The sequence below is a fragment of the Corvus brachyrhynchos genome, unplaced genomic scaffold, assembly GCF_000691975.1.
Source record: "Corvus brachyrhynchos isolate BGI_N302 unplaced genomic scaffold, ASM69197v1 scaffold94, whole genome shotgun sequence".
In the NCBI taxonomy this organism is placed as follows: Eukaryota; Metazoa; Chordata; class Aves; order Passeriformes; family Corvidae; genus Corvus; species Corvus brachyrhynchos.
The window spans coordinates 4,715,848-4,727,932 of NW_008238330.1; the positions used below are offsets into that span (position 1 = coordinate 4,715,848).

The window sequence follows — 12,085 nt, forward strand, 5'->3', positions numbered from 1 at the left end:
CTGCCATAATGGGCAATAGAAGCATCTTGCTGCTCAGTTTTAAAATTGCTTCTGGAAATTTAGAAGAGTGGAGCTTGTGCTGCCTCTTTAGTTTTTCTTTTTTTTTAAGATGCTGCTTTGTTTTTGTAAACCCTTCTTGCAGAAAGCTCAGGGCTAATAGATTTTTGTAGGAGGATGTGATATGATGACAAAGAAGCAGCCTGAATTCCTCTCTTAGGTGGAAGGCCAGAAATCACCTACTCTGCGCTGCCTTTCAAAGCCCTGGGCTGGTTAAAGCAGTGCATCCAGCTTCAGACCAGGAGCTGTGCTCTACCCAAGCAGGGAGAAAAATCAGGTTTTTACTGTTCTTTTCCTCATGAACTCTTAGTTCTTACTTGGGCCACCACCAAGGCAGAGGGCATGTGGCAGCTGCCTGTTGTATATGGAGTGTGGAAGCAGGAAGAGCTGAATTCAGCCCCAGACTTGGAGCCCCTTCAGTGCAAAATTAAATGGTCACCATGGACAAGATTTCTTGGAATCACTTTGGCAATAATGCCAGCCTGTGCCTGCCCTCCCACTCCAGAGCATTGTGTTCTACCTCACAAGAGGCTGCAGAGTTCACAATCCACTGGCAAGTAAGAAATAAATATGGTAGCCCTGTATGAGACCCAAACAGACATTTAGCTGCTATCTAAAATGATTCTGGATATAAACTATACATTTCTCTTCTGCATCTCTTAATTTTTTAATGTCTCTGTAATTATTGTTGTATTCATCATTCAGTTTGGTGCTTCAGAGAAGCCACAATGAGGGCACCTTGTACTACAGCTTTATCTTGAAAGCAGTGTCACAGAAATTACAGCTCTTCTGGCACTTACTCCAGAGAACATGGATGTAGCTGCATGCGAAGGGAGCGGAGAAGCTGCACGACCACAGCTGCCTCAGGCACTGCAGCACCACAAGCACCTGACAGCTACACTGTTTCCATCTTCACACTATTGTAAATGTGACCCAGAGTAACAGGAACAGAAGGAGACAAGCATGGAGCTGCCTTTGCACAGAAGTTACAAGTTAAATTCACATTGCTTCCTCAAGGGGCTGACACAAAATTCCAACTCAGTTCCAGTAAAAATGAAGAAGTTCAAGTATCCTTTATTCAAGGTTGAAAAATGTACCACACCACATTATTGCAAAAGTTCATAGGTACAAAACACTTTGCAGCTGGTGAGAAGGCAATAAAAAGTTGGTTTTTTTTAAATTTGTTACTATAAATTACTGTTACAGTACTTTGCAAATACAGAATTTCAAATTGCATCATTTTTATTTTTCTAAAATTGCCCACAGTACTAGAAATTCCTGAAGATAAGGCAGCTGTTTGTTTAAAAGAAGAGGTAGCTGGTGTCAAGGGATTTCCATTTCTCTTTCAATGCCCACATACTTAAGGGCATCGGCTTGGCTATATCTGAAATTACAAAAAAAAAAACAAAATCACAAATGAAAAAACAGTATCATGGAACATTTCAGCACCACAGCCCAGAATCCTCTCATACTTAGATTTTTCCATAGTTTCCTCACCAGCTGGGGTGTTTCCTCCTTGTGTGAATCTGCAGGTGCATAACACTGCTGACCACTCAAGAAACTACTTTTAGAGGTGTTTGATCAAGAGACAAATCACTAAAATTCCATGCTTTTTCACCTTGAATGTCAGTCATTTTCAGTACTGGAAAGCACTGCATTTCTCAAGGTTGACCTACACAGTATTGCCACTGGACAGCTTAGTTTTTGTCAGGTGAGATGATTGTAGAGGAAAGTAAGAACACATTCTTAGCAAGCCCTTCTCTGTTGTAATTCTGAAATTTCACTCTCTGAAATTCTTGCCTATTTCTGAATGATGGGGGAGTTAACCTGTACTGGTACCAAGGGAACCCTACCAGAGAAAGTCTGTCTCCATTTGTCACTACACTTCGCTCTACACGAGCTGCTGTTCCAAGTTTGCAGGCTCTTAACCAGCTGCTTTGCTTAAATGAGTCTTGCTATGGCATCTGGCTTAACAAAACCAGTGTGGGGAGTGCTGCTTCTGAGCTGCTGAGACCTGAGCTTGCAAGGATCAGGCAGGCACAGGAATTAACCATGAGATGTGTGGCGATACTGAAAGTTAATCCCACCTGTGAAATCCATCTACCCACCTGTAGTCAAAGAACAGTTCTTCACCAGTCTGAATGGCTCTTTTAGCAAATATTCCTATTCTGTGATCACCATTAACCATCATAACTGTTTTAAAAGAAATTAAGTGTGTTAGTACAAATACTGATAAAATGCATGCTAAAGAAGTAGCTCATAGTATTTCATACATTGATGAAAAGAAAGTAAATGTGAAACTTACCTTTTGCATAGCAGTTGGGATTTACTGAATGGTTTGCAAATCTAATTTTGTTGCCCTTGCGTGTTGCATCAACCACAAAATCTACGGGGGGGGGCAGAAAAAAACAACAAAACCCACAAATGATGGATGGGTCAGCTAAAAACACATTTTTGAGTGAAATACCTAGTGTGTTTGGATCTTAGCAGCTGGAGAAGACAACTGCACAGCTTCCCACAGAGAAGAGCTGGCCCATCACCCTACAATAGCTGAACTCTGCTGCTCCGCACTGTGCTTCCCCTTTATCTCCTGCCATAGTGGCACCAGCACCTTAACTTCTCATTGAAGCTTCTCTACCTTTATTCCACAAGGACAAGCTCCATAAATATGCTAAGTCAACACTGACATAAAGCAGCAGGTCTTTTCTTCATTTCAACTATTTTTTAGTATTTTATGCTTGACACAGTGCAACCTGTATTTTTCTCTTCTAGTGGCAGCAGCCACATAATCTGTATGTAGCTGTTTTCCCCCCAACACAATTACCATCATAACTTACTGCTGATTTAATTCAGTAAAATTATTTCAGACAATACCTGGCAAGCCTTTTAAATTCTTTAGTCTACTTAATGTCTGCACGTAATTTTACTCCATGAAGTTCTACTCTTTTTGTATAGTTGTTTGTGTAATAGGCTCCATCACTACATCTAGCTGACTAGCACTGAGAGAAAACCCCAAACACTAGCCATCACTAGGATGAATCCACACACTGACAGGGAAAGATGTGTGGAAAAAAATTCTCATTGTCACCTGCTGTCTGCAGAAAAACAGGGCTGAGTGAAATGCTGAGCATACATACTTTGCGCATGCTGCCAAGGGTTGCAACTAATGCATACATACCATTATTCAAGTTAAACAGAAAGCTGCACATGTATTTGTCATACACTTTTCCTCTTCTGTCTGCCTCATCCTGAGAAATAATCTGAAAGAAACAGTACTTGTAAAAAAGAGAAGCACTCCTCCGTTTTGTAACCATAGCAGCTTAATGCCAACCGCCCCCCCCACAGCGTTCTGAAAGACAGGTGGGAGTTCTTTTTATTCTCTGGGATTCAAAGTATTCCCAAGCAGTGTTGTTTTCAGCAAGCATTCTGCATTTACCAAACATCCATGCTTTGCTCTTAGCATAAATTAACTCTTTCAGAGCAGAAGAAAAGGAAGAATTGCTTCTCATCTCAAAATCGGGACTGCATACCTGATTCTGGGTTTTAGTGCTACAGAATATAGCTTAGCTAAAGCACCTACTGACTTTCAGTACTATACTAAATGATTTGCCACCAAATTCCAAGCATGCTTGAACTGAAATTCCATCCAAGATAAAAATGACATTCCAGCCTCTCCTTCTCACAAGGACCTATTTCAAAATGTTTGTGACATTTCAGCTGTGTAGCTCCTGGGGTCTGAGCCTGTGACAGCAGCTACAGCCTGTGATGCTTAGTCGGCTCTGTCTAAACGTGATACCAGGTCACAGACAGTGGTATCCCATGGCTGGTCCCTGTCAATGCAGAACTTCACCAATTAAGCTCATAACCAGTGTTCTCCATCCTTACCTCACCACAGTATTCAGAGATGAATTCATTCTTCTGTACAGGATCTTTGATAAAAATTCCCCAGCCTGCCACATCTGAAGGTGCCAATAGTAAGTGCTGTGGAGCAGAAAAACCAAAAAGTTTAGACATGCCTAGCTTAGATTTGAGTTCAGGTTTTTTTCCATTTTGTTTTGTATCACTTAGTGAAATGTGTATGTTGGGACTCCAGAAGAGCAGACAAATCCAGTCTTCCAATAATCAAACACACACTAAAATTACAGTTTGTGGATCAGAAGATGTATGTAAAAGAAAAATGACCAAGTATTTGAAAACTACTAAAAATTTTAGTTTAACCTTAAAGTGAGGGTGTTACATAAAAACTTATTTACTAAAGGCTTCAGCCTCAAAAGGTCTGCAGATAGGAGCCCACTACTCAGCTCAGTCATCAACTGTTTTGTGAGAAGATGTTCCAGAGTAGAAATAAACTTTGGCTTATTGATTTATTTATTTGTCAGAACTGAATGGGCTTTCAAGATATCCTCGGTAGACTGTATACAAGTTTATGCCTTAGAAGAAAGGAACAGGTTCCAGACTCTGGGATAAACTTCTTTATGCTGATCTGGGGAAAGACTGCTGAGGGATCACTTTAGAACAGCAGCCTATTTGCAACTAAGAAGCAAAGCCTGAATGGGAAAAAGGAGATATTCTGCTGCAGTGCTGCACAGAAAACTAACTGTTACATGACAAAATGTAGAAAGAGCTTAACAGCAGCACACGAGCAAGCTAACAAGTGACAACTTCCTTGCTGTTTGGTTTGGTTTGGGTTTTTGTGTTTTCTTTTCCTGTTTGACAGCATGAAGGCAAATATTTTCAAGTTCTCTGGCTTGAAAATATCAGAACACCTCAAAACCCAGGCAACAGGCATGCAGTTGCATAACTCTGGACATACTTTTTTGGATCCTCTCTGAATGCTGCAGTTCTTGCAAGAAACATTTTTGCTGTCCCAGTGGTCAGCTGCTCCACAAGTCAGACAGAGGTCAGGATCACACTCACGGACAGCCAGGTAACAGGGGCACTGCTTGGTGTTGCATTGTGCTTTACAACGACACCCAGGAAAACGATTTTGGCCTACAAAGGAATGAGTGGGAAAGGAAGAGAGCACGTATGAAAAAGTACAGCATAAAATTAAGACTGGGCAGTTTATAGCATATCAGAATACTGGCAACAAAGCCATTGATATCTGCAGAGGACATTCAGAAGTACTGTAAATTCTTTCCCGATTTTAATTACTCTTCCTCGCACTTAATTACTTTAATTACACATGCTTGCACTGTTTGACACAATTTGCTGCTCCTGTAACACTGTCTGCAGTATGGACAGACTGGTAGGACAGAGCTCGATGGTGGGACAGTGAGAGAAGTTTACAGATAACTTTAAAATGTTTTACTTACATTCTGAGCTGCACTGACAAAACTTCTCACAGAAGTTTTGAGCAATTACACATGGGCATGAGCTATCACAAGGCTGACGTGGGTGATCACATGGCTGATAGTTGTAAACGTGATTCGATGACCCATCTGAATAAAAATAGCAACATTTTGTAAAGTTGAAAGTTGCAAACAAACAATATACAATATACAGTTCCCCTCACTCTAAGGTAAAAATTCCCTTTTAGTCATTTAACTAAGAAAGCCCAAACATGAACAAAAAACCCAAACCCACAGCAAGTGGGGTTAAGAACCAAAAGACACCAAACCAGAACTGTAACATTAGTGAGGTGTTTTACACCATTAGCTGCTTCCTAGTGCAGCTCATTCTGCCATTGCTCAGCTGCTTTGAGTATTCAGAGCTGAAAGCTGTTTCTGTGGAAAACTGAAAAACGAAACTACAATGGTATAATTTCCTGTCTGAACGTGTTTTGGAATAGCACTGATATTATTCAGCAAAGTAAATTTGCTTAAATACCCAAAGCAATTTTTAATGTGGAACAACAGTCAACTTTCAAACAGGTAACACTGGCAATGTAATCCCTTTATTATTATTATACCACTGTGCTTTCCCAAGTCAATTTTCCAGTACAGACAATGCTGAAGTCTTCTAAGCAAGAAAGGAACTACCAGGGACAAGTCTAGAGCTTTACCTATAGAGCAGCTAGGAAAATTTGGTGCTATATAAATTATATTTTCTATTAATACTCCTGAGCTTGTTTTGGGTTTGCATGAATTTGTAAATTTGTACAAATGCTCAAGTTAGCAATCAGCAACAAAAAAGGAGAGAGACAAACTGATCAATTATTTATGTTGCTAGAAGTCCCAACCACTCTCAACAAATTTTCAGAGAACTATTTCTAAATTAATTTAAAAAAAAAAAAAAAAAAAAAAGGGCACTTTTTATTTCAGCTCCTATCCTTAATTCTGTTTTTACCTCTCCTTCAATGAGGCCATACTGGAAAGACTGTAAACTCAGCCTCCTTCCCTTTTTATTGAATTACACAGAGCTCTTCCAGCTATGTAAACCGAAGAGTACCTGTTGTCCCTACAATATGGGTAGGGAGAGTTTACTTTTTTTTTTTTACTTTTCACTCCCGTATAATTTCTAGCTCCCCACAGAACATATATAATGGCCTAACATTAAAAAAAACAAATAATCAGGCCCCCCCCAAAAAAACCAAAACCAAAAAAAGCAATAGTAGATTCTTAAAAGTTCAGGACATAAATTGAATGGAAAGATGCTAACCCTTTTTCAGCTGTATCTTTCTGCAATGAGCAGCCCACAACCTGCAAAAACACAAAACAAACAAGAAGGTTGACAGGAACTCCTCCTGCAGTGGGCTGGGAAAGGCAGCTGCATCTTGTACTCACACTTGACTTAAGATGGGAAAGCTTCTGGAGACATGAACACCTGCTAACTGCACACAAGTCAGAGGGGCTGCAGCAGAACCACCGTCCCAGTCTCTCGGGCTTGACAAGATCAGAGCCCTGCAGGCTGCTCCCCCCATTCCCCACATCATTCCTCTAGTCCCAGGATCGTACAGACGAGCAGTCCCCACCCAGCCCAGGCTAGAGATGCTTAAATTCAGATGGCCTTGAAGGAAACCCTGCCAAGAGCTGCTTCTGGCAGGCAGGAGCAGCAGCGAAGGAAGGATATGAAGGTGCAGATCTGCAGGGTCATGCCTAAACAGGGGGGTGAAAGTGGGACAGCTGTTTGCTTCACAGGACTTGGCCCCAGCACCACTCTGGTTGTCACCTCAGACCACAGCCAGGTCCTACCCTTCACCTGAGGAGCTCCAAGTACTTGAGCACAGGAGACAATGTCTGCCTGGCACAGCCACACTGCTGGGACCTCAGTACTCTTTCTGGCTGGATACATTTCCCCAGTTGTCCTGGCTGGTGGTGCTGCACTGAGCCTTTTCCCTTCTACTTTAAAGTCTACACTCCTTTCTCTCATGTCCTTACAGTTTTCCTTCAGCATCCCCCTTCTCAGGTAGCTCAGCCAAGCACGCCCTTTGCCAGAAGTGGTGGTTTTGTTGTGTGGTGGATTTTATTGTTTGCGTTTGTTGCTTTGCCATGTTTTTTTAAGAACAACATGCTCTTGGTTATCATAACATAACTCACTATACTTGAAAGTTCTTGCAAGTTACAATTCCTCCTTTATTTTGTATCCATTTCATATTGCAAGCTCTTTGGCCAGGGAGTGTCACCTATTCCACAAACAATGTCAGATACAATCAAGTAAAAACACCTCTCTGGACCTTTGGTACCAAAAGGAAAACCAGACTTTTAATTTCAGTAGCCCTAAAATTAAAGGAGAAAGCAGTTGTTTTATTTTTTCTTACTTTATTTTATACTTCCTTAGTATATCATATAACAACATGACACCAATATGGGAGAAGCCTCATTCCCTGGCCAAATAATACATTGCCAGCTGCATCGAGCAACCTCACTTCCTCTGCAGATTTACTGAGCAGCCCAAAACACACATGAACACAGGTACTAAAAGATCCCCAGCACAGAACACCTAGAAAGCCGTTCTGCCTTTCAGTGACCGCAACACTCCTCAGAAGTTTGCACTCCGAAAAAATATCTCCCACTGTAACTACTTAAATTGGACTTTTTAGCTGCTACTTCTTTCATAAAACCACAGCAGCTTCTACTTCAACCAAATGGTGTGCTGTGCCCTCCAACAGCTTCAGATAAATAAGATTCTCTATAAAATTGCCCTTTTAAAGCTTTACTGTGAGCTTTTAACTCGACAACCAACTTTCTTACAAGCACTGAAGGAGCCCATACAAGTTAGAAACCAACAAAGGCAGATTTGTCCAAGTAACTAAGGCTGAGGGGAAGGAAGAAGCCCAGCATCACAGGGTACTGTAATAAATAGATGACATTCCTATTAAGAGTGATTTACTCTAGAAGAAAAGGCTACCAACATACATTTATGAATTCTGAGACTGATTCTGCAAGAAGACACTTCCCATATACCTGAAAGGAGTGCAATTTTGACTTAAATTACTCTAATGCACATCAAACTACTTTCTTTCTTGTCTGCCTGGTATTTGGAAAATGTAACATACCATATTTTTGAACAAGTCTTTCACAGAAACTTGTCTGTCACCCCCAGATAATAAGGACCTACTAGCACACCAAACCTTTAAAAGCATTCTGTGGCCAGACTTCTTAAAATACCCTTTCATTAGCAATTAGCAGCTTTACTTTTTTCTCCTGAAGTAAGCACTATCCTAATACTTTAAATGTACACACACACATCAACAAAGCATTAATAGTAACAAATCAAAGCAGAAAGAAAACTACAGGTGGCAGTCACAATGGGAAAGGCATCCATCTGCTCTGCCCCTCTTCTGGAGAGACTGGTGTCACAGGAGGGAGAGAGGCCAGTGAGAGAAGGGCTGGAGACACGCAGTGGCAGCCGGAATTGTGGGGAATGACACAAGACAACAGGCAGCAGGCTGCCAACACTGACCAACCCGACAGGAGCTTTGACTGCAACAATCCAATAGTGCATTCACTGCCTTGTAACTTCCAAAAACTGCCACAAAGCACTGCAAGTTCCCCTGGTTAGTGCACAAAGCTGAAGCCTGAGTAAGCACCATACTAAAGGTAACCATTTTCGTATCTGCCCTATAATCTGCCACCTTAAACAGAAACAAAAGGCAAGACCTGTTCCCATGCAGCAGGAAGCAGAGGCAAGGAAAAGACAAAGTTGAAAAAGCACTCACAACTTGAAGCTTCATTAAAAAAAAGCCAACTGGAAATTTTGTGGCAGGTTTCCAAGCAAGCTGGTGGATTTGTACATCTGGTTGCTGACATCTGCAGGAGAGCCAGCTTAGAAAACAAGTGTTTGCAGAAGCATCGTGACAGAAGTCAAAGATCTTGTTCTTCTCTCCTAACATCCTACTAGACTTTGCCAGGGGTTCTAAGCAGCAGCGGTGTCAGCCAACCCAACACTAACAACACTCTTTGGAAGAAGCTACTCCAGCATTTCTTGCCCCGCACAGGGATACTCTGCTATCAGAAAGAGCACTGAAAGTTCAAAATACATGCCAATTATGTCCAATACATCTTTGCAGTGTTTGATGTTCTGGCATCACTCAAAAGACTTCAGTCTCCCAGATCATCTCATCCACAGCCTCCCCACCACTGAAGACTCAGCCTTCCGACCAGGTGGCACATAAGAACATCTGCGTCAACACCTCAGCAGCACCTTTTGCCTGATAACAGTGAGACTTTAAATCCCTACAAAAAGGCATCCTGAACTCTTGGCAGAACTGCATAAGCTATTCAAACACATGCAGTGAACAGCAGTCCAGCAGAAGGTAAGGACAGGAGAAGGAAAATGAGAAACTGGTGGGAAAAAAAGAAAATACTTTCAAATAAAATTTACTAAGTGGCCTCTGAATAGGGGATGAGGGAGAAGAGGAAAACCAAAATAATAAGGAAGCAGAGGTTTACATGGCCTTAAAATCAGTTCCAAAATAGAGGAATGAGTGCTAATTAGTTAAAGCAAATGCAACTCAGCTCCCAACAATGGAAGAAAAACATACAGATGAAACAATGAACACTACTGAAGCACACTCTCCCTCCAGCATACACCCATGCTTTTCAGAATTCTTTCTTCATTCAGATTTTTGACTGGCTTCTATGCAAAGTACTCACTTCTCATCAAGGCAGAGTCTTCTCAAAATAACATATTAATCTGGTACATAGGCGAGGCTCTGACACTTACTGGTTCTCCAAAAAGCAACTATATTAAAAGTCGTCTTCTCCCACTGATCACCCTTATTACAGCTATCTTAGCAAAAATGACACAGGAAGGAGGGAGACAAGATATTTCATTATCCAAGAGGGGTGCAGTCTTGCCAGCTAGTTGTTCAGTATGCCCATATGGGCACCAAGGTGACTTGGGAAATAGGCAAAGTCTTGCAAGAAAAGATTTTATCTGCTCTCAAATCAGTTACAAGAGGCCAGCAAAGGTAGCCTTTTGCTGCTGCTTTTCTCTTTGGTAACTCTGCTTTAGCTCAAAGCCACACACACACGAGGAAAACCTGCCAACAGGTAAGACCCTTGCAATGGAAAAAGGCAAAAGGAAGGGAAGGGCCTCCCCGGCTCTAGGACTGGATTTACTCTAAGAGTGAGCAAACTCAAGTAAAAGAAAGGTAAGAAACAGGGGAAGACTTCTAAATGGTTGTCCCAATTGCTGGTTGTGGGAGACCTTCAGAGTGCTAAGGTTACAGCAGGATGTAGGTGGGCTAAACTGCTTTCCTTTTTGAAAAGGCTACTGCCCATAGAAGAATGGAGACAGCTTGATTGACACGTATTCTGGGACATGACATTTGTAAAATTATCTCCTTCCTTCAATGAGAGTTTAAAGAATTAAAGGGCATTTCAAAACTAAATTGCTACCATGACAGGTTTTATATGGGCAACTAATAAAAACAAAATAAAGTCAAGAAACCCCGTGCAATAGTGTGTGCTTTTATTTACTTGGGAAAAAAATACCATAAACTAAAAAAAGTTTGAAAACTCCTCCAACAATGTCAGCCTAGTAATCATACAATACATTTCAGCAGCAAAAATACATTTGAGCATTTTAGCTACTCTTTTCAAATAGATGTAGTGGCACCATTTTTATAGCAACTTGTGTGAATCCGACAGCAAGCTAATTCTCAGCTGCATATTCCAAACTTGCACCATGGCTAATAACCTAAATTTAAAACAGCCAAGCCTACCAAATGCCCAGACACTTGAAAACTGTGCCAAGAGCAGTAAAATCAATAGCTTTTGCTGAGAACAAAATCTCTTCCAGATGCTCACTGAATCTTTTCCCAGCTCACGTTGCCTGCCTCTATGCTACAAAGCAGAAATATTCTACTCCACATCAACAGGATCTTTGAACCAGTTCAGGAATTTCACTAGGCCTGGAAATAATAAATAGACAAGCTAAGACAGAAGCAAGAATTGATGGGAGAAGAACTGGAAGGACAAACTTGGGGGAAAATAAGGAAAGTTAAAGGGAGAAATAGGAAATTATATGGAAAAAAGTGTACTTATTGCTTGCTAAAGAAATGTTTTTGCTAATTTTCAGTCAGCTTTTTATCTCCTATGTTCTTATTTCTGGAAATAAAAATAATCAATGCAGAGCTGCATTTTCCAAACCTCGAAATTCTCAAAGAAAAATGCACTTCACAGACAGACAGCAGCCACCGAGTCTGCAGTTTCAACAGAAATTATGTCATATGGTCTTCGTGGCTCCAGAAAAAGCTTTATTTTGTTCTTCATTGCAGCTGCACTTCAAATAATAACTTGTTAACCTGGTTCTTTAGTTGGTGTTCTAAGTGCTAATGAAACTGGGGTGCTACAAAGGAATAGTCTCTCCTAAAGAAAAAAAAAGGCAATCCTACTAGCTTGCTAGAATACACTTCATCATTAAAAAAAAAGGTTTAATCTTAAAATACCATATAATCATTACTCAATCCCATTGAAACGCTTCCAAATTTTATGTTTATTGCTGTAAAAAATAATTATACCACACTATCTTGAATGTTGCAACAAGCTGCATAGGTGATTTCTAATCTAAACAGAGTTTTGACTACTTGCAGTAATACACCTACAAGAACCTGGCTGTTAAAAAGCTTTAAAATAAGGGA

At 40.8% G+C, this 12,085-nt stretch overlaps 1 protein-coding gene across 5 annotated transcripts in view; it reads right to left on the reverse strand.

Annotated features, from left to right (window-relative positions):
* Window positions 1–1,105: 1,105 nt before the first annotated feature.
* The window catches only part of EZH2 (enhancer of zeste 2 polycomb repressive complex 2 subunit), a 48,480-nt gene continuing 37,500 nt past the window's right edge, over window positions 1,106–12,085 (reverse strand). For all 5 annotated transcript variants that reach the window (XM_008633842.2, XM_017734654.1, XM_008633841.2 and 2 more), the window contains exons 13-20: window positions 6,658–6,698; window positions 5,373–5,498; window positions 4,871–5,049; window positions 3,943–4,038; window positions 3,236–3,317; window positions 2,363–2,443; window positions 2,166–2,250; window positions 1,106–1,441 (exon numbers count right to left, since the gene is read on the reverse strand). In XM_008633842.2, the coding sequence (XP_008632064.2) occupies window positions 1,381–1,441; window positions 2,166–2,250; window positions 2,363–2,443; window positions 3,236–3,317; window positions 3,943–4,038; window positions 4,871–5,049; window positions 5,373–5,498; window positions 6,658–6,698 (751 nt within the window). In that variant the 3' untranslated portion in view covers window positions 1,106–1,380. The remainder of the gene's footprint in view (window positions 1,442–2,165; window positions 2,251–2,362; window positions 2,444–3,235; window positions 3,318–3,942; window positions 4,039–4,870; window positions 5,050–5,372; window positions 5,499–6,657; window positions 6,699–12,085) is intronic.